We start from the raw sequence: 22,451 nt of genomic DNA, 5'->3' as shown, positions 1-22,451 counted from the left end.
GCAAAATCCACAACCAACTTGATCGTAGATTTTGCTCTTCCTGGAGGCAGAGTTATTAGCCGCAGCTCTGCCTCCATGCGTGTGTATCAGCCGGCGGATCTCCGCCTCTCCCCCGCCCCTCTCAGTGAAGGAAGACTGAGAGGGGCGGGGGAGAGGCGGCGATCAGCGCTGATAGACGCGCTGAGAGGCAGGGCTGGAAGACGCCATTAATATCTGCCTTGCACATATCACTGAACACCTGGATAAACCGAAGACATACGCAAGGATCCTCCTCCTGGACTTCAGTTCCGCGTTCAACACCATCTGCCCAAATAGTCTGCACGACAACCTGGAACAACTTGGTGTTGACCCAACCCTTTGCACCTGGATCAAGGACTTCCTTACGAACAGGACACAGCTAGTGAGACTCGGAGACTGCTCCTCCAGTGTGAGAACCACAAACACAGGCGCCCCGCAAGGGTGTGTGCTGTCACCAATGCTCTTCTCCCTGTATACAAACAGCTGCACCTCCTCTGTGGACACTGTCAAGGTCATCAAGTTTGCGGACGATACCACCATCGTAGGACTCATGGGTAATAAATCGGAGCGGGAATATCACAGCGAGATCGAGCGGATTCTCAGGTGGTGCTCAGACAACAAACTTGTACTAAACACAGCGAAAACGGTGGAACTGATAGTGGACTTCAGAAGGAACGCCCCACCACCCAGCCCAGTCATCATAGATGGTACCGAAGTCACCAGGGTACATAGCGCACGGTTCCTAGGCACCACCATCACGGAGAACTTGAGATGGGACGAAAATACCTCCACAACCCAAAAGAAGGCCCAGCAGAGACTGTTCTTCCTGAGGCAACTGAGGAAGTTTGGAATGCCCAGGGAGCTACTGACCAGTTTTTAAAAGGCGACCATCGAATCTGTCCTTTGCTCCGCCATCATTATCTGGTTCTCGGGGGCAAATGCAAAGGACAGGCTCAAACTCCAGAGTCATCAATGTGGCTGCGAGGATCATTGGGTCGCCCCTGCCACCCCTGGACCTTCTCCATGCATCCAGAATGAGGTCTAGGGCAAATAGAATCACACTCGACCCCTCCCACCCTGGTAATCACTTCTTCAGTCCCCTACGCTCGGGACGCCGCTATAGGTCCATCTACACCAAAACCACCAGGCGTAGGAACACTTTCTTCCCTCAAGCGATCACTCTTCTTAACTCAGACCCTCTCCCAAATTTCATCTCCTAAGCCCCTCCAGCACCTAGGGGCACAAACGAGCGCCCATAGGATGACATGGTCATCTTTTCATAACACTGTATACACCACTGCATTACATGGTGACAACCGCTCGATGTGTCACTGCTTTTGTGCAATGTTTTCTTTATAAACTGTACCATGTGTAGGGTTACTTGCACTGTCGTCACTTGCCAATATGTTGTAAAGTTTTCTATAAATTGTACTATGTGTAGTGCTACTTGCACTGTTGTCACTTGCCAATATGCTGTAATGTTTCGTTATAAATTGTACTATGTGTAGTGTTATTCGCACCGTTGTCATTGTCAATATGCCTTGTGTCCACAAATAATTCTGAGGGCGGCGCCTGTCGCACTTGGCGAATAAAGTCATTCTGATTCTGATTAGCCCTGCCTCAACAGGAAGTGCTCCCCGGACACCACGGAGGGGATTTGGGGGGTAAAGAACACTCGTTCTGCCATTGGATGGCGGCGTTTTAGCAGGGGCAAACATGCCCATGTAGAATATAAGCTAAAAAGCTGTTTTTAAAGTCGCTTCAGACTCTCTTTAAAAGGGAATCTGAAGTGAAAATAAACTTATGAGATAATGAATTGTTTTCCAGTACAGGAAGAGTTAAACTTCAGTTATCTATGCAAAAGAGCTTTTTTTTTTTTTTTTTTTTTTTTAGCAATTTGACCCACTGGGTGGAATACAGTCCTGGTTTCTGAAGCAGTTGTACAGCAAGAAACAGTGAGAGACAGCTAGAGATAAGGTTTTATTCCAGGAAAGTTCAAAGGGTCATTAGCTCTGCTCTGTTTTATAGCTTCAAATACAGAGTGTGGTTTGTAAACTGCAAATATGACAGAATGATGCAATGCTATAAAAAAATCTATAGAACATAAATTCAAACTATGAGACTGTTTTCTTTGCTACTGTTCTATTCATTATCTGTACTACACATACAATTCATTACATCACAAGTTTTTTTTTTGCTTCAGGTGTGCTTTAAAGAGACTCTGTAACAACAAAAACCTCCCCTGGGGGGTACTCACCTCGGGTGGGGGAAGCCTCCGGATCCTAATGAGGCTTCCCACGCCGTCCTCTGTCCCACGGGGGTCTCGCTGCAGCCCTCCGAACAGCCGGCGACAGAGCCGACTGTAGCATCAATATTTACCTTTGCTGGCTCCAGCGGGGGCGCTGTGGCGGCTTTCGGCACGGAAATAGACGGAAATACCCGATCTCCGTCGGGTCCGCTCTACTGCGCAGGTGCCGGAAACTTGCGCCTGCGCAGTAGAGCAGACCCGACGGCGATCGGGTATTTCCGCCTACTAAACACTAAACACTGCTCCATTGCCCTAGGTAAGCCCACCACCAAGTATATCCTCCAACCTCTGCTACACCATTTTCCCTACCTATTTTCACCACCACTCCCATTGCAACAGTATGTATCCCCAACACCTCATTATGCGGACCCCCCTCATACCACCTCTTTCCCTTGATCACCTGCCCTATTGGTGCCTCATGTTCTGGCTCCATCTGCTCCTCCCCCTGGTCCCTTGTCCACTGCTCACCACACATCCTAACCCCAGGCCCACTCCAGTCTCCCAGCCCCCCCATTCCCCTCCTCATACTTCCTCCCTCACCCACCACAACCAAATTCACCCACCAAGCCCCTCTCCCCGCCGCACCTCCCATCCTCCCCATACCCACGAACATTCTCGCGCCAATCTCATTCCCATCCGCCCCATACTCAGACAATCTCTTCCGCTATCTGGCGCTCTCTGGAATGCCAGATCTATCCGCAACAAGCTTACAACTATCCATGACCTCTTTATCTCAAAAACCCTCACCTTTCTTGCCCTTACCGAGACCTGGCTCACCCCCTCTGACCTGCCTGCAGCCCTATCGTACGGGGGTCTACACCTCAGCCATACCCCAAGACCAGATAACAGGCCTGGGGGAGGGGTGGGCCTACTCCTCTCCCCATCCTGCACCTTCCGTGTCCTTACCCCTCCCCCGTCTCTTTACTTTACCTCCTTTGAGGCCCATGTTATCCGCCTCTATCATCCCCTCCCAGCCATTATTGCAGTCCTATACCGCCCCCCCTCCAGTACAATATCGCACTTCCTAGAAAACCTTGCCTCCTGGCTCCCACACATCCTGTCCTCCGACCTCCCAACAATCATCCTCGGAGACTTTAACATTCCAATTGATGAGCCTACCACCTCTGCTGCCACTCAGCTTCTCTCACTCACCAACTCCCTTGGCCTCACTCAGCATACTAATGCCACAACCCACAGTGCTGGTAATACTTTGGACCTAATTTTCTCCAAAGCCATCGCACTTACCAACCTGGACATTACACCATTCCCCATCTCCGACCACCACCTCATCACCTTCACCCTCACTCCATCCAGCACCCCCTGTCTCCCTCCCCAAACTGGACGTTGGCAGAGAGATCTACGCAACCTTGACCCCAATGTACTAGCCACACCCCTCCACTCTCTCTCCTCCTCCCTCCCCAGCCTAACCTGCCCCAACGAAGCAGCAGCTCAATACAACAGTAACCTCTCCGCAGCCTTAGACCATGCGGCTCCCCTGACCTTTCGTACCAACAGTCGCCCCAACCCCCAACCTTGGCACACTGCCCTCACAAAAAAACTACAAAATGAGACACGAGCTGCAGAACGCAAATGGAGGAAATCCCGCCACAACAATGATTTCCTGGGATACAAGACCAAGTTGCAGACGTACCATACTGCCCTCGCTGATAGTAAACAGATATACTTCACTCACTTGATCGCTACCCAAGCCTCCAACCCACGTCGTCTTTTTGCCACCTTCAATGCCCTACTTAACCCCACACCTCCCCCCCCAACCTCCACCCTCTCAGCCACTGACCTATCAAACTACTTTATCAACAAAATTACAACAATCCGGAGGGATATTTCTCTCCTCCACTCTATCGCCCCCGCCTCCCCACCACATCCGACTCCTGCCTCTTTCTCCTCCCTTACCTCCTTCAATCCTGTCACGGTGGAGGAAGTCAACCAGCTGCTGGCAACTTCACCTGCCACTTCCTGCCCCCTAGATCCGGTCCCATCTGATTCTCTGCGCCCACATTTTTCTGATCTGGCCCCTGTCCTCACCCATCTGTTCAACCTCTCCTTCTCCACCGGCATCTTCCCCTCCATATTCAAACAGGCCACTGTGCTTCCCCTGCTAAAGAAATCTTCACTTGACCCTGCTCTGCCATCCAACTTCCGCCCAATCTCTCTCCTCCCTTTTGCCTCAAAAATTCTTGAACGCCTGGCCCAACAACGCCTGACCAACTTCCTTAACTCCAACTCCCTTCTCGATCCCCTGCAGTCTGGTTTTCGCACAGCCCATTCTACAGAAACAGCCCTCACCAAAGTGGTAAACGACCTTGCCCTTGCCAAAGCCGAAGGTAAATACTCCATCCTGCTCCTCCTGGACCTCTCCTCGGCATTTGACACTGTCGACCACTCCCTCCTCCTCCACTCCCTGCAGCTAATGGGCATTCAGGACCTAGCCTTAGCCTGGATCTCCTCCTACCTCTCCAACCGCTCCTTCACAACATTTTTCAATGGCTACTCATCCGCTCCTACACCCCTCTCAGTTGGTGTTCCTCAAGGTTCCGTCCTAGGACCACTCCTGTTCTCACTCTATACTGCCTCAATTGGTAAAATCATCTCCTCCATGGGTTTCAATTATCACCTGTATGCCGACGACACCCAGATATATCTCCACACCCCAGATCTCTCCTCCTCTACCATGGACAAAGTCTCTGCCTGCCTCACATCCATTTCCTCCTGGATGGCTGCCAGGTACCTGAAGCTTAATTTGGACAAGACTGAGCTTCTAATATTCCCACCCCGCACAGCTGCACCCCTCCCAGATCTGCACGTCACTATTGAAAATACTACTATCCACCCTACCTCCCAAGCCCGCTGTCTAGGCGTTACTCTGGACTCTGAACTTTCCTTTACAGCCCACATCCAAGGTATTGTCAGATCCTGCAACTTCCACCTCCGCAACATCTCCAAGATCCGCTCCTACCTGTCACTTGACACCACTAAACTCCTTATCCATGCCCTTGTCATCTCCCGCCTAGACTACTGCAATTCTCTTTTATCTGGCCTCCCCTCTAACCGTACTGACCCACTTAAATTGGTAATGAATGCGGCAGCCAGACTGATACATTCTTCTCACCGCAGTGCCTCTACAACTCCGCTCTGTAAAGCACTACACTGGCTCCCCATCAGCTTTAGGATCAATTTCAAAATCCTGTGCTTGGCCTACAAATCAGTGCACAAGACCTGCCCGACCTACATCTCTGATCTGGTCCACAGGCACATACCAGCCCGCCCCCTCCGATCCTCCAATGACCTGCGCCTAGTCGCACCACGCATAACTCAGTCACACGCACGATTGCAGGACTTCACCAGGGCTGCCCCTACTCTCTGGAACTCTCTCCCACCAGCCGTCAGACTCGCCCCCACCTTTAATACCTTCAAACAAGCTCTCAAGACTCACCTCTTCACGCTCGCATACCCCCCTACACCAGTATCATAATATGTTCTGTTAGACCACCTCTCAAAAGACGCACCTATTGTCTCCACCCCACCCTTTAGATTGTAAGCCTCTGGCAGGGCCATCCTCCCTAATGTATCCATCTTGATTATGCAATCTTACTCACAACCACCCTTCTTGTAGACTCGAACAGTCTCTATCTTGACCTATGACACTGTATTGTTATCAAATCATTTGCATGATCTTGTTTTGTTGTGAGTTTCCGTATGTTCTACCTGTATGTTAACCCATTTATCTATTGTGCAGCGCTGCGTAATATGTTGGCGCTTTATAAATACAATAAATAATAATAATAATACTTCGGAGCCGACAGCCGTCAGAGCGCCTGCGCAGGAGCCGGGAAGGTAAATATTGACGTCACCGCTGCACGGAGGGCTGCAGCGAGACCCCTGACGGATGGAGGACGGCGTGGGAAGCCTCATTAGGATCCGGAGGCTTCCCCCACCCGAGGTAAATACCCCCCCAGGGGACGTTTTGTCATTACAGTTCCTCTTTAAAGGGAAACTGTAGTGAGAGTGATATGGAGGCTGCCATATTTATTTCCTTTATATCAATACCAGTTGCCTGGCAGCCCTGCTGGTCTATTTCTCTGCAGTAGTAGCTGAATCACACCAGAAACAAGCATGCAGCTAGTCTTGTCAGATCTGACTTTAAAGTCTGAAACACCTGATATGCTGCATGCTTGTTCAGGGGCTATGGCTAATAGTATTAGAGGCAGAGGATCAGCAGGGCTGCCAGGCAACTGGTATTGCTTAAAAGGAAATCAACATGGCAGCCTCCATATCCCTCTCACTACAGTTCCCCTTTAATGTGTTGGGCACTGTGAAATCAGGCAGGAAGACGTAATTGAGTGTTGTGTGACAGGTTCTCTTTTTTCATTACCACCACAATACGTAAGTAGTAGAAGGTTTATGTCAATGGAATACTCACAGCTGCTTCTGCCTCCTGCTTCTTCTGTAAGATGTCAGAGGCCGAGCTCTCCTGATGCTTCTCCAGCTCCCTGGATGTGAGAAAAGAGAATAAAATCAGGTTTCTAACCTTGTTACCGAATGAGACCAAATCAGGAGGAATCAAACTGCAGTATGGGGGACACCACCTCTGTACCAGTCCCAAATCCCAAGGAAACTGCAGTACGGGGACACCACCCTCTGTACCAGTCCCAAATCCCAAGGAAACTGCAGTACGGGGACACCACCCTCTGTACCAGTCCCAAATCCCAAGGAAACTGCAGTACGTGGACACCACCCTCTGTACCAGTCCCAAATCCTAAGGAAACTGCAGTACGGGGACACCACCCTCTGTACCAGTCCCAAATCCCAAGGAAACTGCAGTACGGGGACACCACCTCTGTACCAGTCCCAAATCCCAAGGAAACTGCAGTACGGGGGACACCACCTCTGTACCAGTCCCAAATCCCAAGGAAACTGCAGTACGGGGACACCACCTCTGTACCAGTCCCAAATCCCAAGGAAACTGCAGTACGGGGACGCCACCTTTGTGCCAGTCCCAAATCCCAAGGAAACTGCAGTACAGGGACACCACCTCTGTACCAGTCCCAAATCCCAAGGAAACTGCAGTACGGGGACACCACCTCTGTACCAGTCCCAAATCCCAAGGAAACTGCAGTACGGGGACGCCACCTCTGTACCAGTCCCAAATCCCAAGGAAACTGCAGTACGGGGACACCACCTCTGTACCAGTCCCAAATCCCAAGGAAACTGCAGTACGGGGGACACCCCCTCTGTACCAGTCCCAAATCCCAAGGAAACTGCAGTACGGGGACACCACCTCTGTACCAGTCCCAAATCCCAAGGAAACTGCAGTACGGGGGACGCCACCTCTGTACCAGTCCCCAAGGAAACTGCAGTACGGGGGACGCCACCTCTGTACCAGTCCCAAATCCCAAGGAAACTGCAGTACGGGGACACCACCTCTGTACCAGTCCCAAATCCCAAGGAAACTGCAGCACGGGGACGCCACCTCTGTACCAGTCCCAAATCCCAAGGAAACTGCAGTACGGGGACACCACCTCTGTACCAGTCCCAAATCCCAAGGAAACTGCAGTACGGGGGACACCACCTTTGTACCAGTCCCAAATCCCAAGGAAACTGCAGTACGGGGACGCCACCTCTGTACCAGTCCCAAATCCCAAGGAAACTGCAGTACGGGGACACCACCTCTGTACCAGTCCCAAATCCCGAGGATACATAATGGGTGGAGACACTGCGGGCCGCATTTACCTTAAAGTGAACCCGAGGTGAGAGTTATATGGAGGCTGACATATTTATTTCCCATTAAGCAATACCAGTTGCCTGGCTATCCTGCTGATCTTCTGCCTCTTATACTTTAACCATAGCCCCTGAACAAGTATGCAGTAGATCAGGTGTTTCTGACATTATTGTCAGATCTGAAAAAGGTTAGCTGCATGCTTGTTTCTTGTGTTATTCAGACACTACTGCAGCCAAATAGATCAGCAGGGCTGCCAGTTTAAAAGGAAATAAATATGGCAGCCTCCATATACCTCTCACTTCAGTTGTCTTTTAAGAAACATTAGGATTTGTGACAGATTCACTTTAAGCACCAACAGTTCAAGAAGGGTTTATATCTACAGCGACTATGTAGTTACAAAACAAAACCCCTATGAATATTACGCATTTACCACTTGCAGCCATCAGGTGGAGCTCCAAATCTTAAAAATCAGCCTGCATTAACAGAACATCAGACTTCAGATCACAGAACATACTAGACCAGGCATGGGCAAACTCGGCCCTCCAGCTGTTACGGAACTACAAGTCCCACAATGCATTGCAGGAGTCTGACAGCCACAGTCATGACTCATAAAGGCAAATGCATTGTGGGACTTGTAGCTCTGTAACAGCTGGAGGGCTGAGTTTGCCCATGCCTGGACTAGACACTACGGACTGGAACCCACTTGCGATTGCAAAATACTCTTAATAAGTTTGCGTTTTTTAGGGCGATTTTGCCAAGCAATTTTAGGGAAAGTGATTTATGCTCTGCATTCCCTGGATAAAATAGCTTAGAAAATGTTACAGGCACTGCCATTTCAGAAAATCGCAACTGCTCCTGTGAGATCACGGCCATAGGCTTTCAGTAGCGAAGTCCAGAATGGCCAGCGATTCTTAGAAAGTATAAATCGCTACTGAAAGCACTGTGGTGGTCACTTAACGATACAGTTTGCTGAACAAAAATTTAGGAATGATTCTTCATATGAACGATCGGAACTCTAGAAAAAGACTTAGGAGAAGCACCACAAAACATGAAAGTCGGTTTGCCACGCTGTTCGTCTCTGTGTCCTTAGAGACGCTCAGTCAGCAGAATCCACAAGGAGACCGGCACCACTCCAGAAATAATAATAAGCTCTGCAATATGAGAAAGGGCCAGGCCCGAAACAGCGTCTGTCATTGTACATGCCACCACTTTGATGCAATAAAAGAGCTTATTATTATTTCTGGCGTGGTGCCGGTCTCCTTGTGGATTCTATGAACGATCCGAAATGATCGTTTGCGACCATTTAGACTAATCAATCCGATTAGACTAATGAAATTGATCAAATTTTTGGATCGATCCCATCAATCTGATTGGATAGGAGAGGTTTGCCCATTAGTGGTCCCAAACGTTAATTTCCGATCGTTTATATGAAGCATCAAATTGTATCATTAGTGGCCACCTTAAGTCATACTGGAACGACACACTGTCCCACCTCTCCCCCAGTCAAAGTCTACCTCACTTAAATCTGTACACATTTTATGATGCCCATACAATTAAATTAATCCTATTAAATTAAATTCATTAAAGAAAATAGTTTATTGAGCGATAAAAAAAATGAACGATTATTCAGTTTCGTTGTTGACATGTTGGAAAAATCTGGGCAATTGTTTGTAAAATTGTATAGCGTATGGTAGGTTGTATAAGAAAATACTATTAGATAAAAACAAAAAAGAGTTTTCTTCATATTCAGATAGTTTTTCTGAGATTTTCAGAAAAATCGAATGTTCGTGTATGGCACCTCGAAAAGAATTTTAAAAACTATTTGACCAAACTGAATAATCAATTAAATTTCTCTGATCGAAAAAAGAAAAACAAAAATTGTACCATGTATGGGCACCATTATTAGGTACCCGTAGCTATGCCAGCAGCTCTTTCTTGTCTGCCTGACATACCTGCATTCTGTATTACTGTATATACTCGCATATACCGGTAAGCTGACCCGCATATAAGCAGAGGTACCCACTTTTCCTTCAGAATCCAGCAAAAAGTGATTGACTCGTGTATAAGCCCCCTCCCCCAGTATAGCCCTCGCCACAGTAGCCTGATGTGCCCCAGTACAAGTCAGACCCTCTACCCCTAGCCAGATGTGCCCCAAGGATGATACTGCTGTGTCTCAAGATGCCAGTAGATGGCATCATAGATATGAAACACAGCAATTGCAACACGGGAAGAATCCACGATCACTGTACTGCTGACGCGTTGCTTGCACGCTCCGCTCCACAAGCCAGGGGACACAGGTAGTGCTAACTAGAGGCGATGTGCCTGGATATATGTATTTTTTCCTTGTTATTGACCCCTGTGGCTAGCGTCTAATTCAGTGCACTCCCTCCTTCCCCTGTGTTTGTTTGTCAGCATGCACACAGCTTATGCTGGTGTATGTGTATAGTGCACATGGATACATTACGTTAGCTCCCTTGTGCGATTGGTAAGATGCACTATCTGTCCCAGGAGAGGGCGTCAGGATGTGTGCTCCTAATCCATTGATAGGTTTGATGCAATGAATGTGTTTGCATGTTTACACTATGCATGTTACAGGGCTAGAGTTAGGACACCTACGTTTACCTGGGTACTTCTGTGCAGTATAGGTGACTAAGCATAAGAATGCATTCTTCTGTGAACTAAAACCCCGGCTTTTAACTTAGCTGTAGGGATAACAGTTGTGCCTGGATGAGTGAATCTGTGAATTCATTTGTTTGAACATTTGCATGTGAGAGTGCGAGGGGTTAATAGATTTTTACAGGTAGTGCTGAGTCGGACACAGCAGGTAGCCAGCTGGCAAGTAATCACCTTACGCTCCTCTGCCAGTAACAAAACCTCCTCCATCATCCGTCGTGCGCCACTGACTCGCGTATAAGCCGAGGGGGTAACTTTTCAGCACATTTTTTATGTTGAAAAATTAGGATTATATGCGTAAATATAAAGTAAATGCTTTTGAAAAACAAACATGACTAATAACAGAAACACAAAATCAACAAAAAATGGGTGTATTTTCTGTAATTTCTGAGATTCTCTCTCCTCTCTAGCGGGCCGCTGGGTACCGTGCACAAGCACTATTTGTTTTCCAGCCCATCCACAAACGACTGAGATATGATAACAAATAAGGGATGAATGGGCGGCCTCGTGCGCGCAGAGCTGAATTACTGGCATGACGCCCGCCATGTACTCACTTCTCCTTCTGCGCCTTGAGGTACGGCTTGATAATAAGCTGGTGCATGGCTACATAGATAACGAGGGGCCCTACGGTGGCATAAAACACGGCACTGGGAAGGAGCTGATCTGTCAGATGGATAGGGAAGAAATACGTCTGGCTGGCTCGATTCAACCTGCGAGGGAGCAGAAGAGGGAGAGATTAATAGAAGAATTGCACGGGCCGACCGGCCAGGGAAACAGCCATTATTTATACATGTGGAATCTCATCTGACCCCGGAGAACATCGCTTGACACATCTATTATCTCCGGGCTGCTGATACGCTGCATCTAATAAGCAGCTTCTGGTCAGCCTGGACAAAGCAACATTCATTTCATGGCGCTGCCTTGCCTGATACATCAAGCTTCCATTACTGAGCCACGTTCTGAAGCTCGTGTCTATCCTCTGAAGTAAACTTATCATAGCTCCCAACATCTGAGAAATGACAGCGCCGCTCAGGTGTGGAGACCACGAGGACCTGAATTATGGTACAAAGTCTCTCCTGGGCTGACGGGAAGCCTTCAAAGTTCAGGGTCACACCGGTGATCTATTACTCTACAGAGAAGTTCCAAGATACACACATATACCTCACCCGTGTGCCCACCAATCCCAGGCCCACAGTGACTCTATTGATATCTAGAGGGCATGACCATAAGGTGTCCACAACTACTGCTGCTTAAAGTGAATGGGAACCGCATTTAAAAAAATGAGACAGTTACTTACCCAAGGAGAGGGAAGGCTCTGGGTCCTATAGAGCCTTCTCGCTCCTCTCCTGGTCCAGTCGTTCCGATGCTGGCTCGCCCGGTAGCAGTATTTGACTAAATTAGTCAAATACTGCTTTACCCGGCCGAAGGAGGCTTCAGAAGTCTTCAGGGAGCCCGAGTGCTCCTGAAGAAGGATGGCCCTGTACTGCGCCTGCGCAAGCACGCTCTCTTGCACGCTCACGCCTGTGCAGTATGGAGCCGCACGTCTTCAGGAGGACACGGCTCCCGAAGACTTCCAAATACCCTTTCGGCGGGGCATTGAAACGGCAGCGGAACAAGCACAGGATAGTGAGCACCGAGAGAGAAGATGGAAGGGCTCTATACGACCCAGAGCCTTCCCTCTCCTTAGGTAAGTATTTGCTTCATTTTTTAAAAAATACGGTTCCCATTCACTTTAATCCCTGGATAGACTTATTATCTACAGAGAGACCCACAAGGTGCCCATGAGTACTTCTATGAAAGGAAGGGAGTCCCCTAATCCTAGGCCTGGACTGACTCTCTTATCTACAGAGAGATCCACAAGATTTTGTATGAACATAGACTGTGTTGCTTGTCTCTATCACAATCATCAACCTAGAAAATAAAGCAAAGCATGGCCATCCGAGAAAGATCTCACCTCCCCTTCCTGCTTTTCCAACTCTAAAATTGGTTAGTGTGTCAATAAAGAAGGCTTCTTTTACACTGCGGTGCTTTGCAGCAAAGCAAGGATTGGAAATAATAGGCGCAGGTGTAAGTGTAACTCTCTAGGAGGCAGATTCCCTAAAATGTAACACGCCCGTCAGCACGCGTTATCTTGAAGAACACCAGTTAATTTTAATAAGCACACGCTACGCACGGTTCTGGCAGCATAGTGGGCACTCTTTAGTAACAGCCGATTCTTCTAAATGCCGCACGATAGTGACGTAGCGCGACCGCGACACTTCACAAGCTAGGCCACTACTACGTTAACGTAGCAGCAGCCGCACTAGTGATGTAGTGCTGTCTTCACTAATGCGGCCGCTACTAGCTTCACTTCACTAGCATAGTTGCTACTATGTTAACTAACATAGTATCGGCCATGCTAGTGATGTATCGTGGTCGCGCTACATCACTACTGCACGCATTTAGAAGGATCGGCTGTTGCTAAAGAGCGCATACTACGCTGCCGGTACCACTGGTAGCATGTGCCCGTTAAAATTAACTCGCGTTCCTTAAAATAAGTTGTGCTGACATGCGGGTTACTTTTAGTGAATCTGCCTCTGGGAGTCCTGAGAGCCTCTGAAGCTGCAAATTAGATAAACACAAAGTAGAAACATCTGATGAGGACTTACTTCACTTTTAAGGAGACCCCTTGGGGCACCCCAATACTGACAGTTGCTCCTAGTTTGCTGTGCCTGGAAATCTTCCTCTCAGCTCCGTACTCCACCAAGGTCCCGAAAACTCCAGCTCTGAAATAATAGAGAGACAAACTTCATTCTTACATCGGGGGTTAACTTCATAAAAAAAAAGTTAGAATGACATTTTTGTTGGCTGAAGGACCTCTCAGCATCTCTCTTGGAGGCTCCAGAGGTGACATTTAACGACCATAGCCATCCTTATCTTTCGAAGTCCATGTCTAGGCCTTTCCAAGGACCGCAATCTGTATTTGTCTTTCTGCAGAGATGCGGCTAGGGTCCCCGGTTTCCTGTAAGGCTACTGCTTTTGTTTCTGATCTCAGTAAGAACATACTTTGAGCCTGTGCCCTCCTGCAAAGCACCAAAGAGGAGCTTTGGCTAAGTTGCAATCGCTAGGCAGGGCCACCATCAGGGGCTACAAGTAGTACTCTAGTACTGGTCCAAGAATTTCACCTTAAATAGGCAGCCAATGCAGGTTCCTAAAATATACTTTCTAAGGGGCCCACATAATTCTGAAGGATTCTGATAATGACCGTGAATGTAGGACAGTAACCTTCTTCTACCCACCACCTGAACTTGAAGCTCCTTTAATAGAATTACCTTCTGCTATATCCAGTGTTAAATGTGATGGCCTAAGGCAGTGATCTACAAACTTCGCTCTCCAGCTGTTAAGGAACTACAAGTCCCACAATGCATTGCAGAAGTCTGACAGCCACAGTCATGATTCATAAAAGCAAATGCATTGTGGGACTTGTAGTACCGTAACAGCTGGAGAGCCAAGTTTGCAGACCCCTGGCCTAAGGGAACAGTAACACTACGGTTTGGTTAGAAGACCCTGGTGTTCATGAGTATCCAGAAGCACAGGGATCTCCAAAACAGCTGATATGGTGCCCATAGCCATGGGGGGGGGGGCAGCATTAAGGGGGTCTGATGCAGGCCTCATGGAGACCCACAGTGGGACCCCTGAAAAGAATAATATCAGCAGTGGAGCACTGGGGGAGAGGGGGGGGGGGAGTAACATACCCCTCCAGGCTCCACCGATCTACCTTCCTCATAGCATCCTCATATCCATGACTACAGCGTCCTCCCTCATCAGGAGGGCTACATTAAGACAGAGGGCACTGTAATCATAGAGACTCAGAAGAATGGAGAAGGCCGAGAGGGATATTATGCTTGCCCACACACTGCACAGCAATTTCCAATAGATTTCAGCATGAAAACTATTGAAAATCATCCTGCCGCCACTAAGGCCCAGTGCACACCAAAAACCGCTAGCGGATCCGCAAACGCAAGCGGTGTGTGAAGAGGTTTTTCAGAGCAATTCCAGGCATGTTTAGAGAGATTTTCTAAACATGCCGAGCGTTTTTTGGAACATTTTTGTGAAGCAGATTTGATATTTTGTTACAGCACAGCTGTATCCGAACCGCTACTGTAACAAAAACTCTTGGAAAACCGCTCTGATCTAGCACTTTTTTAGAGCAATTTTCCACTTTCCTATACTTTACATTGAGGCAGAAACACCTCAGAAAACCGCAAATATGCTGCAGGACCCACCACTCTGGTGTGCATCATCCCATTCACATTCATTAGCCAAGCGGTTTCCCCCCCGCAAGCGTTTTAAAAAACTTGGTGTGCACCTGCCCTAAGTGTATAAATGCCCCCCCTCCCATGTGCCGGGGCAACTTCTGGCCTCCTCAGGTGTTTGGCGTCACCGTGAGTGCCTTGTGACTCCCTGTGTGTATTGATGTAAAGAGGTAGCATGGTGGCATAGTGGTTAGCGCTCTCGTCTTGCAGCGCTGGGTTCAAATCCCAGCCAGGTCAACATCTGAAAGGAGTTTGTATGTTCTCCCTGTGTCTGCGTGGGTGTCCTCCGGGCACTCTGGTTTCCTCCCACACCCCAAAAACATACAGATAAGTTAATTAGCTTCCCTCTAAATTCGCCCTAGACTACAATACATACACTACACAATACATACATAGACATAGGACTATGATAGGGACTAGACTGTGAGCCCCTCTGAGGGACAGTTAGTGACAAGAAAAATATACTCTGTACAGAGCTGCATAATATGTCGGCGCTATATAAATACTAAAATAAATAAATGTCAAAAGCAGTGTCATGAGGAACAGGCACCTGCAGTGACGACGGACACCAGAGGCCTGGATTTGCGGCGGTTGATAGGTAAGCCTCTAACACTGCACACGGGTAGTAGGTCCCTTATATACTTGTAGTATGTAAGTGAACCTCCGGACTAAAAATCTACTCAGCAGCACTGAAAAGGCTTGGTGTTTCTTTAACAGTTTCACAGCATCAGAACTTTGTTTCTCTTTTACAAGCCTCATTTTTAGCTGCACAGAAGAAAACTGCCCGGGCATTTTTCCCCTGATGTGCTGTGCAAAGCATGATGGGATTTCTGATTTTGTTGTTCTCGTTCTGCTTTTTTGGTGCAATTTTTTTTTTTTTTACATTCTGAATTTGCCATTTGAAGCCTAGCGTGTGCAGCTGGGAGGGGTTATCAGGACACAGGACAGTTGGAACTGTGTCTCCTGCTCCTTGTCACCTCTTTTCAACCAAAAAGATGGCTGCCCCATGACAAAGATGGCAGCCCCCATGAATCACAAACATTTACCTGTTCTTTTAAAACAGGGTGGGTAAGAGATTATATTACCTATCTATTCTAATTAACATAACTAATGTAACTTAATGACAGTATGTTTGTTTAGGCTGAAGTTCCCCTTTAAGGAAATAACTAGCCTGTCATCACGATATCAGACTCCGTTACCACAGAGCACCCGAACAGCCCTTACGACCAAAAGTTTCCACCATTACCAATTAATCTATTTGCCCAATTTGAAATGCAATGAAAAGATCGATCAGGCCGCTCGATTCTCTTCCGATTTGATAAGTCTGTTGAATCAGAAGATCAATTGAGCCACAATATCTAGTAATGTATGGGCACCCTTACAGCGCAGATCACGACTAAACAATGCCTGATGAACAGAGCGGTACTCCATGATCTTGCGGTCCGGCTGGAGTCACAGCTTGCTGTGTGGCTACTTGTAAAGACATCACAGTCACAACTGACACTTGGCATCTGCAGAGAGCTCATCGATATTGGAATAAGTGATCTGCGGGTAAATACGCCCAATCCCATACACGTTTGGTGAGATCAATAGCCGAGTCCTGAGAGTGTGTGTGATGCCTGCCTCCTCTGCTGACACCGAAGGGATTAAAGGGCCAAGTCAATCAATGGGTAGAAAGAAGAAAAATAATCGCTGTTATTAGCGAATCGCCAGGAGGTTAATCCTAAACAGATTGCAATAGGCTTGTAATTGACAGGCTGCTCACCGACTGCAACGCTGCGATATTGGGTTACCTGAAAGGGGAGGGGTGTGGGGGAACCTGCTGCTGTTCCACAATGCTGAAACAGGATCAAAAACAGAGGTACCAAAATGGATAAAATACACTAAAAACAGTTTTAAATGGGAGGAAGTGGTGAACTTGCCTGCTAACAAAAGACACAAAAGGTCCGATTTGGGAATTGGACCAATTGAAAAGCTGTCAGATGGAGGTGCCCAGCGCTACGAGGTTACAGTACAGTGGCTATCTGGTTGCCTGAAGAAGCAGGTTTTACCCACGAAACAAGCTGCAAAGTAGAGTATATGTCAATAAAGATTATATTGTTTTTTTTCTTTAATTGGACCATTCGTATCTTCTGTTGGGAGGCAAGTCCAAACCACCTCCAATTTTTAACTGTTTTTAGTGTATTTCATCTTTTTGGCACCACTTTACAATGGGGGGGGGGGAGGGGGGTAAATAAATTTGGAGGGACTCGGCCGTCGTTCATTGCACATGGTAACAGCCTGCACACCCGATCGAGCATGTTGGCCAGAGATTTTCCAGCATGTCCAATCAATACATGTGATCAATTTCGGCCCAAATTTGGTTGAATCAAAAATCGGGCATGCTTTTGGTGGATTTTAACCCGATTCGATAATTATTGAATTGGTTGGTCGATCATCTGCCAAATCTACAGATGTATGGCCACCTTAAGTGTTTCCTCCATGAGCAAAGCAGGTCTTCCACAGCCCAAATCACTACATTGGCTGATTTATGTGCAATGACACACCCATGTCAGCCAGGGATTGTCTGGTGTGTGTGCAGAGACACACCCATGCCAGCCAGGGATTGACTGATGTGTGTGCAGAGACACGCCCATGCCAGCCAGGGATTGGCTGATGTGTGTGCAGAGACACGCCCATGCCAGCCAGGGATTGGCTGATGTGTGTGCAGAGACACGCCCATGCCAGCTAGGGATTGTCTGATGTGTGTGCAGCGACATGCCCATGCCAGCCAGCGATTGGCCGATGTGTATGCAACAACACGCCCATGGCAGCCAGGGATTGTCTGATGTGTGTGCAGCTACACGCCTATTCCAGCCAGCGATTGGCCGATGTGTATGCAACCAGCCAGGGATTGGCTGATGTGTGCGCAGAGACACGCCCATGCCAGCCAGGGATTGGCTGATGTGTGTGCAGAGACACGCCCATGCCAGCCAGGGATTGTCTGATGTGTGTGCAGCGACACGCCCATGCCAGCCAGCGATTGGCCGATGTGTATGCAACCAGCCAGGGATTGGCTGATGTGTGTGCAGAGACACGCCCGTGCCAGCCAGGGATTGGCTGATTAGAGAGTTGTTGTGTACTCTATGACATTCTACAAAGTAAATGGAAGTTCATGAAGAGAATCAAACCATGAAACCCGCGCCAGCCGGGGTAGAATGGAAACGGACGCGTGACCACGTTACACTTACTTAATGGACCCTCGGAGTCGTGTCTGTTCGTCATCTTGAAATTTGTGCTGGTAGCTGAGCATGACGAAGGAATTGGGAATTCCAAGCTGAAAACACAATCACAGTAATTACTAACATCGTACATCTAATGGTGCCACATACAGTCAGATATCTGTCAACAAAATGTGTGAAGCAATTTTCTTCCATAGAAGAGGCTCAGAACTCATTAGCTGGCGGTCATAGTAACACAGTTTGGTTGAAAAAAAAAGACATCTGTCCATCAAGTTCAACCAGAAAGTGCTGGATCCCCCCGAAACCACAGCTGACAAGGATGTCGGCAGTGGCGAGGAGCGGCTTTCTGATTGAGCTCAGGCAAACATAGCCAAGCCCGATCAGGTCCGCTCTACTGTGCAGGCACGGGTCGCCTACACAACAGAGCGGACCCGATCACGCTTGGCCATTTCTGCCTGAGCCCGACCGGAAACCTGCTACTGCACCTGCGCTGGATCACGGAAGGTATATATTTATATCTACGGTGTTTGGGGGCTGCCAGCGCTGGATTCCAGAGGGTGAGGATGGGGGAAGCCTCATTAGGATCCAGAGGCCCCTCCCTCTTAAGGTAAGAACCGCCCAGGGGCTGCTTTTTTCATTACAGATCCTGCCAGATGGCAGTCAGAAGCAGGGAATCAAACAACTGATTTTCCAGCACGCCTGATCAATCCTTTCGACCGATTTTGGCCAGAAATCAAATGAAATATCGATTGGGTGACCATGTTGCGGTATCGATTCTCCTCTGTCCAGTGGCGGATCTAGAGGGGTGCAGGCATGGCTAGTGCCATGGGCGCCAGTGCACCATGGGCGCCATGTCTGCCCCCATGTTCCCCACCACCTCCGCATCGTGTGCCCGATTTCCGATGCTCGATTCCTCCGGTCTCCCCCACCTCCACCCGCCGGCTCTCAGTCCCTGCTTTTAGCGTTTACATTAGCGGCAAGAAAAGAGACACGGAGTACGCACACCATCCACCCGTGCGTGAAATGCGGAAGTGACATCATCAGTCACTTACTGCAATTGAAGCGCATTGGGTCGGAAGTGTGCGCCCTCTCTGTCTCGGGTCGTGCAGCTAATCTAAACTCTAACAGCAAGGACAGAGAGCCGGCGAGCAGAGGCGGGGGAGACCGAAGGAATCACCATAGCAACACAGCCACAACTGTGATTTGGAGGTCTGCTGCAGAGGGCCCACTGGAGATCCGCGACGGGTCCCCCCAATATGCAGATCATCTGCAGTAATGATGGAAGCCTTCAGCTGGAGCCGAGTCAGTCAGAATCTCCAGCGTGCATGCAGGCCACCCCGCCCCCCTTCCTCACCCAGCGTGCACGGAAGCTCTCCAGTCTCCAAGTTTGTCATTTGGCAGCCTCAGTGAAGACAGAGCTGCGGCTGTTAGATCTGCCTGCTCAGGTCAGTGTCCCAGCAGGAGAGAAAGAAAAGCAGTAGCAGCCCGGACAGCTTATCGGTGAATGTGCAGGGGTCATCTGGGGAAGTGTGTGTGTGTGTGTGTGTGTGTGTGTGTGTTGGTGTTGGTGTTGGTGTTGGTGGTGTTGGTGTTGGTGGTGGTCTGGGAGACGCATTCTTTTGTAAAAGTGCAGTGTCTGGGGTACACTGCATCATCACTGTTTTTAATAAAAAAAAGGAAAACTGTTAAAAGTGATCTGTGCCAAATATTTGATTAGTACCGTATATGGTTCAGGGTCCCCTGATCTTTATTTACCTTACAAGAAGTGATGGCCCAAAGTGGAGGTGTGTAACTACTTAATATTTAATTGGGAGGCAGTGACTACTTGATTAATTATCTGGAGGCATGTGACTACGGGGGGGGGGGGGGGAGGGGGCCCAATTTCAGTGTTTGCCGCGGGCGCTATATTGCCTAGATACGCCTCTGCCTCTGTCGAACGATTGTCCTGCAAAATCAAGAAACGCATGTCATTTCAATGCTAGAGCAGGGTGTGGTCATTCCACAGCGGTTTGTAGGCCGTCCGCCTAGTAACCATGGTCTGAACTTTTAAAAAAAGACTCCGTATGAGCCAGCTTAATTACCCCATGTAACATTTTATCAATAAATAAATGAATACGCATAAAGTTTTTGGACTCGTTTGTTTAATTAGGTTCTCATTATCTAGTTTTAGGAACCTACTAAAAAGGCTCATCGACCTTGAGGTCAAATTTATGCAGAGATCTGGAAAAATGAAAACGTGTTTACAAACTCCCGATCACGCCGCCGCGGCCCGAGCCTAGCTTTAATCAGGTAACTCTTATCAGCTGTTTTACGATTCTTTATGGCGGCATGAAAATGTTTCCGCGAACCAGGTCCTCTTTAATATCTGCGGGGTATCGCTGGCTCTTTCATGTAAAATTATCTTATTATTTCAGATTTACTGGATCTTTATAACAGCCTCTAGCAGAGAAGCACTTAGCGGTGAAACGGAGCGCAGAAGGCTCTGGCGGACATCTGCGCGGACGCTTCCGCATTAGTATTTTTAATGTATCGCATTTCTATATTTATGGTTTTGTAAAAGCGATGCATCAGCCAAAAGAGCCCAAAAAGGAACCATAAAACGTACATTTATTAAAGAGCGTAATTGAATGACATAAAACATTCATAGAATGGTTATAGTGATTTGGGTTTTAATTATACCCGGTCTCTGGAAAGTCAGCTGAAGTGGAGCAGAGAAAGTGTCCGGCGACTTGAGGCTGCCGCGTAGAACAGACTCGAGTTTCCCCGTCTCGGCGGGTAAATTACTTCTCTACAATCTATGCATTACACGCCATTCTGCTGATTCCGAGTCCCGGCAACTGAAAGCAATCCAGAGTGCATCGCCTGCTTCCTACTTCCAGCTCAAATGGAGAAAACTGAACTTCTATTCAAGAAGTGGCCTTAAAGCGGTGTTGTCACCATAAAAATCAAATTTCAACAGCAACTGGTCTGAGTGTATTAAGTGATAAAGATGCTAATCCTGCATTCAAAACTTTTTCTGCTGTTATGATTTGGAGTTATCACATACTTAAAGAGACTCCGTAACAAAAATTGCATCCTGTTTTTTATCATCCTACAAGTTCCAAAAGCTATTCTAATGTGTTCTGGCTTACTGTAGCACTTTCTACTATAACAGTCTCTGTAATAAATCAATGTATCTTTCCCCTGTCAGACTTGTGGCCTGTGTCTGGAAGGCTGCCAAGTTCTTCAGTGTTGTGGTTCTGTGATGAATCTCCCACCCCCCAGGCCCCTCTCTGCACACTGCCTGTGTGTTATTTAGATTATGGCAGATTCTCTCTTCTCTCTTATCTTTTACAAGCTGGATAAATCGTCCTCTGAGCTGGCTGGGCTTTCACATACTGAGGAATTATAGACAAGGGCAAAGCTGTTTGCAGGAAGAAAAGAGCAGCCTGAAACTTCAGTGCATGAGAGAAGAAGGAGGAAAGAAACACACAAATGATCTCTTGAGATACAAAAGGAAGGGTGTATACAGCCTGCTTGTGTATGGATGTATTTTTCTATGTGTGGACATGCTGTACATCAACCTACTTCCTGTTTTGGTGGCCATTTTGTTTGTTTATAAACAAACTTTTTAAAACTGTTTTTAACCACTTTTAATGCGGCAGGGAGCGGCGAAATTGTGACAGAGGGTAATAGGAGATGTCCCCTAACGCACTGGTATGTTTAGTTTTGTGCTATTTTAACAATACAGATTCTCTTTAAGGAACACTGGCCCTTTAGTAGTCGTGCCAAAGAATTGCATGCTGGGGGTTCTTTTTATCTATAATCTACTCCTCCTCTTCCCTTTATTTCCCTGCCAGCTTCTTATCTGAAACCTAATTCCCTACTCACTTGTGTTTACAAGTAAGGCTGAGGCGACTCAGCGATTGGAGGAGACAAGAAAAAAAGTAAAGGGCAGAAATGACATCACGAGTTAGCCTTAACTGTGGGCAAAAGACATGGCCCCCACCAGGAACAGAATTCTCGTCATTTACTATATAACATTCACTGAAATCAAAACGTGGACAGTATAATACGTGTTATGTAAGTAGGTCAAGTATTTATCTACTTATATATGTGTTTTTTTTCCCTGGCATAGTATGGCTGATCCTACTGCTTTAAACGAATACTTAAAGGGAACCTGTACTGAGTAAAATTATTTAAAACAAACACATGAG

The 22,451-nt window shown here is 47.8% G+C and overlaps 1 protein-coding gene across 1 annotated transcript in view; it reads right to left on the bottom strand.

The window, feature by feature from the left end:
- DNAJC11 (DnaJ heat shock protein family (Hsp40) member C11) overlaps nucleotides 1-22,451 on the bottom strand; it is a 205,140-nt gene that overhangs the window by 23,143 nt on the left and 159,546 nt on the right. The window contains exons 9-12 of the mRNA XM_068238945.1: nucleotides 18,265-18,350; nucleotides 13,388-13,504; nucleotides 11,294-11,449; nucleotides 6,768-6,837 (exon numbers count right to left, since the gene is read on the bottom strand). Coding sequence (XP_068095046.1) covers nucleotides 6,768-6,837; nucleotides 11,294-11,449; nucleotides 13,388-13,504; nucleotides 18,265-18,350 — 429 coding nt within the window. The remainder of the gene's footprint in view (nucleotides 1-6,767; nucleotides 6,838-11,293; nucleotides 11,450-13,387; nucleotides 13,505-18,264; nucleotides 18,351-22,451) is intronic.

Source organism: Hyperolius riggenbachi, chromosome 6 (assembly GCF_040937935.1).
Source record: "Hyperolius riggenbachi isolate aHypRig1 chromosome 6, aHypRig1.pri, whole genome shotgun sequence".
Classification (NCBI taxonomy): domain Eukaryota; kingdom Metazoa; phylum Chordata; class Amphibia; order Anura; family Hyperoliidae; genus Hyperolius; species Hyperolius riggenbachi.
This window is presented reverse-complemented; position numbering and strand designations above follow the sequence as displayed.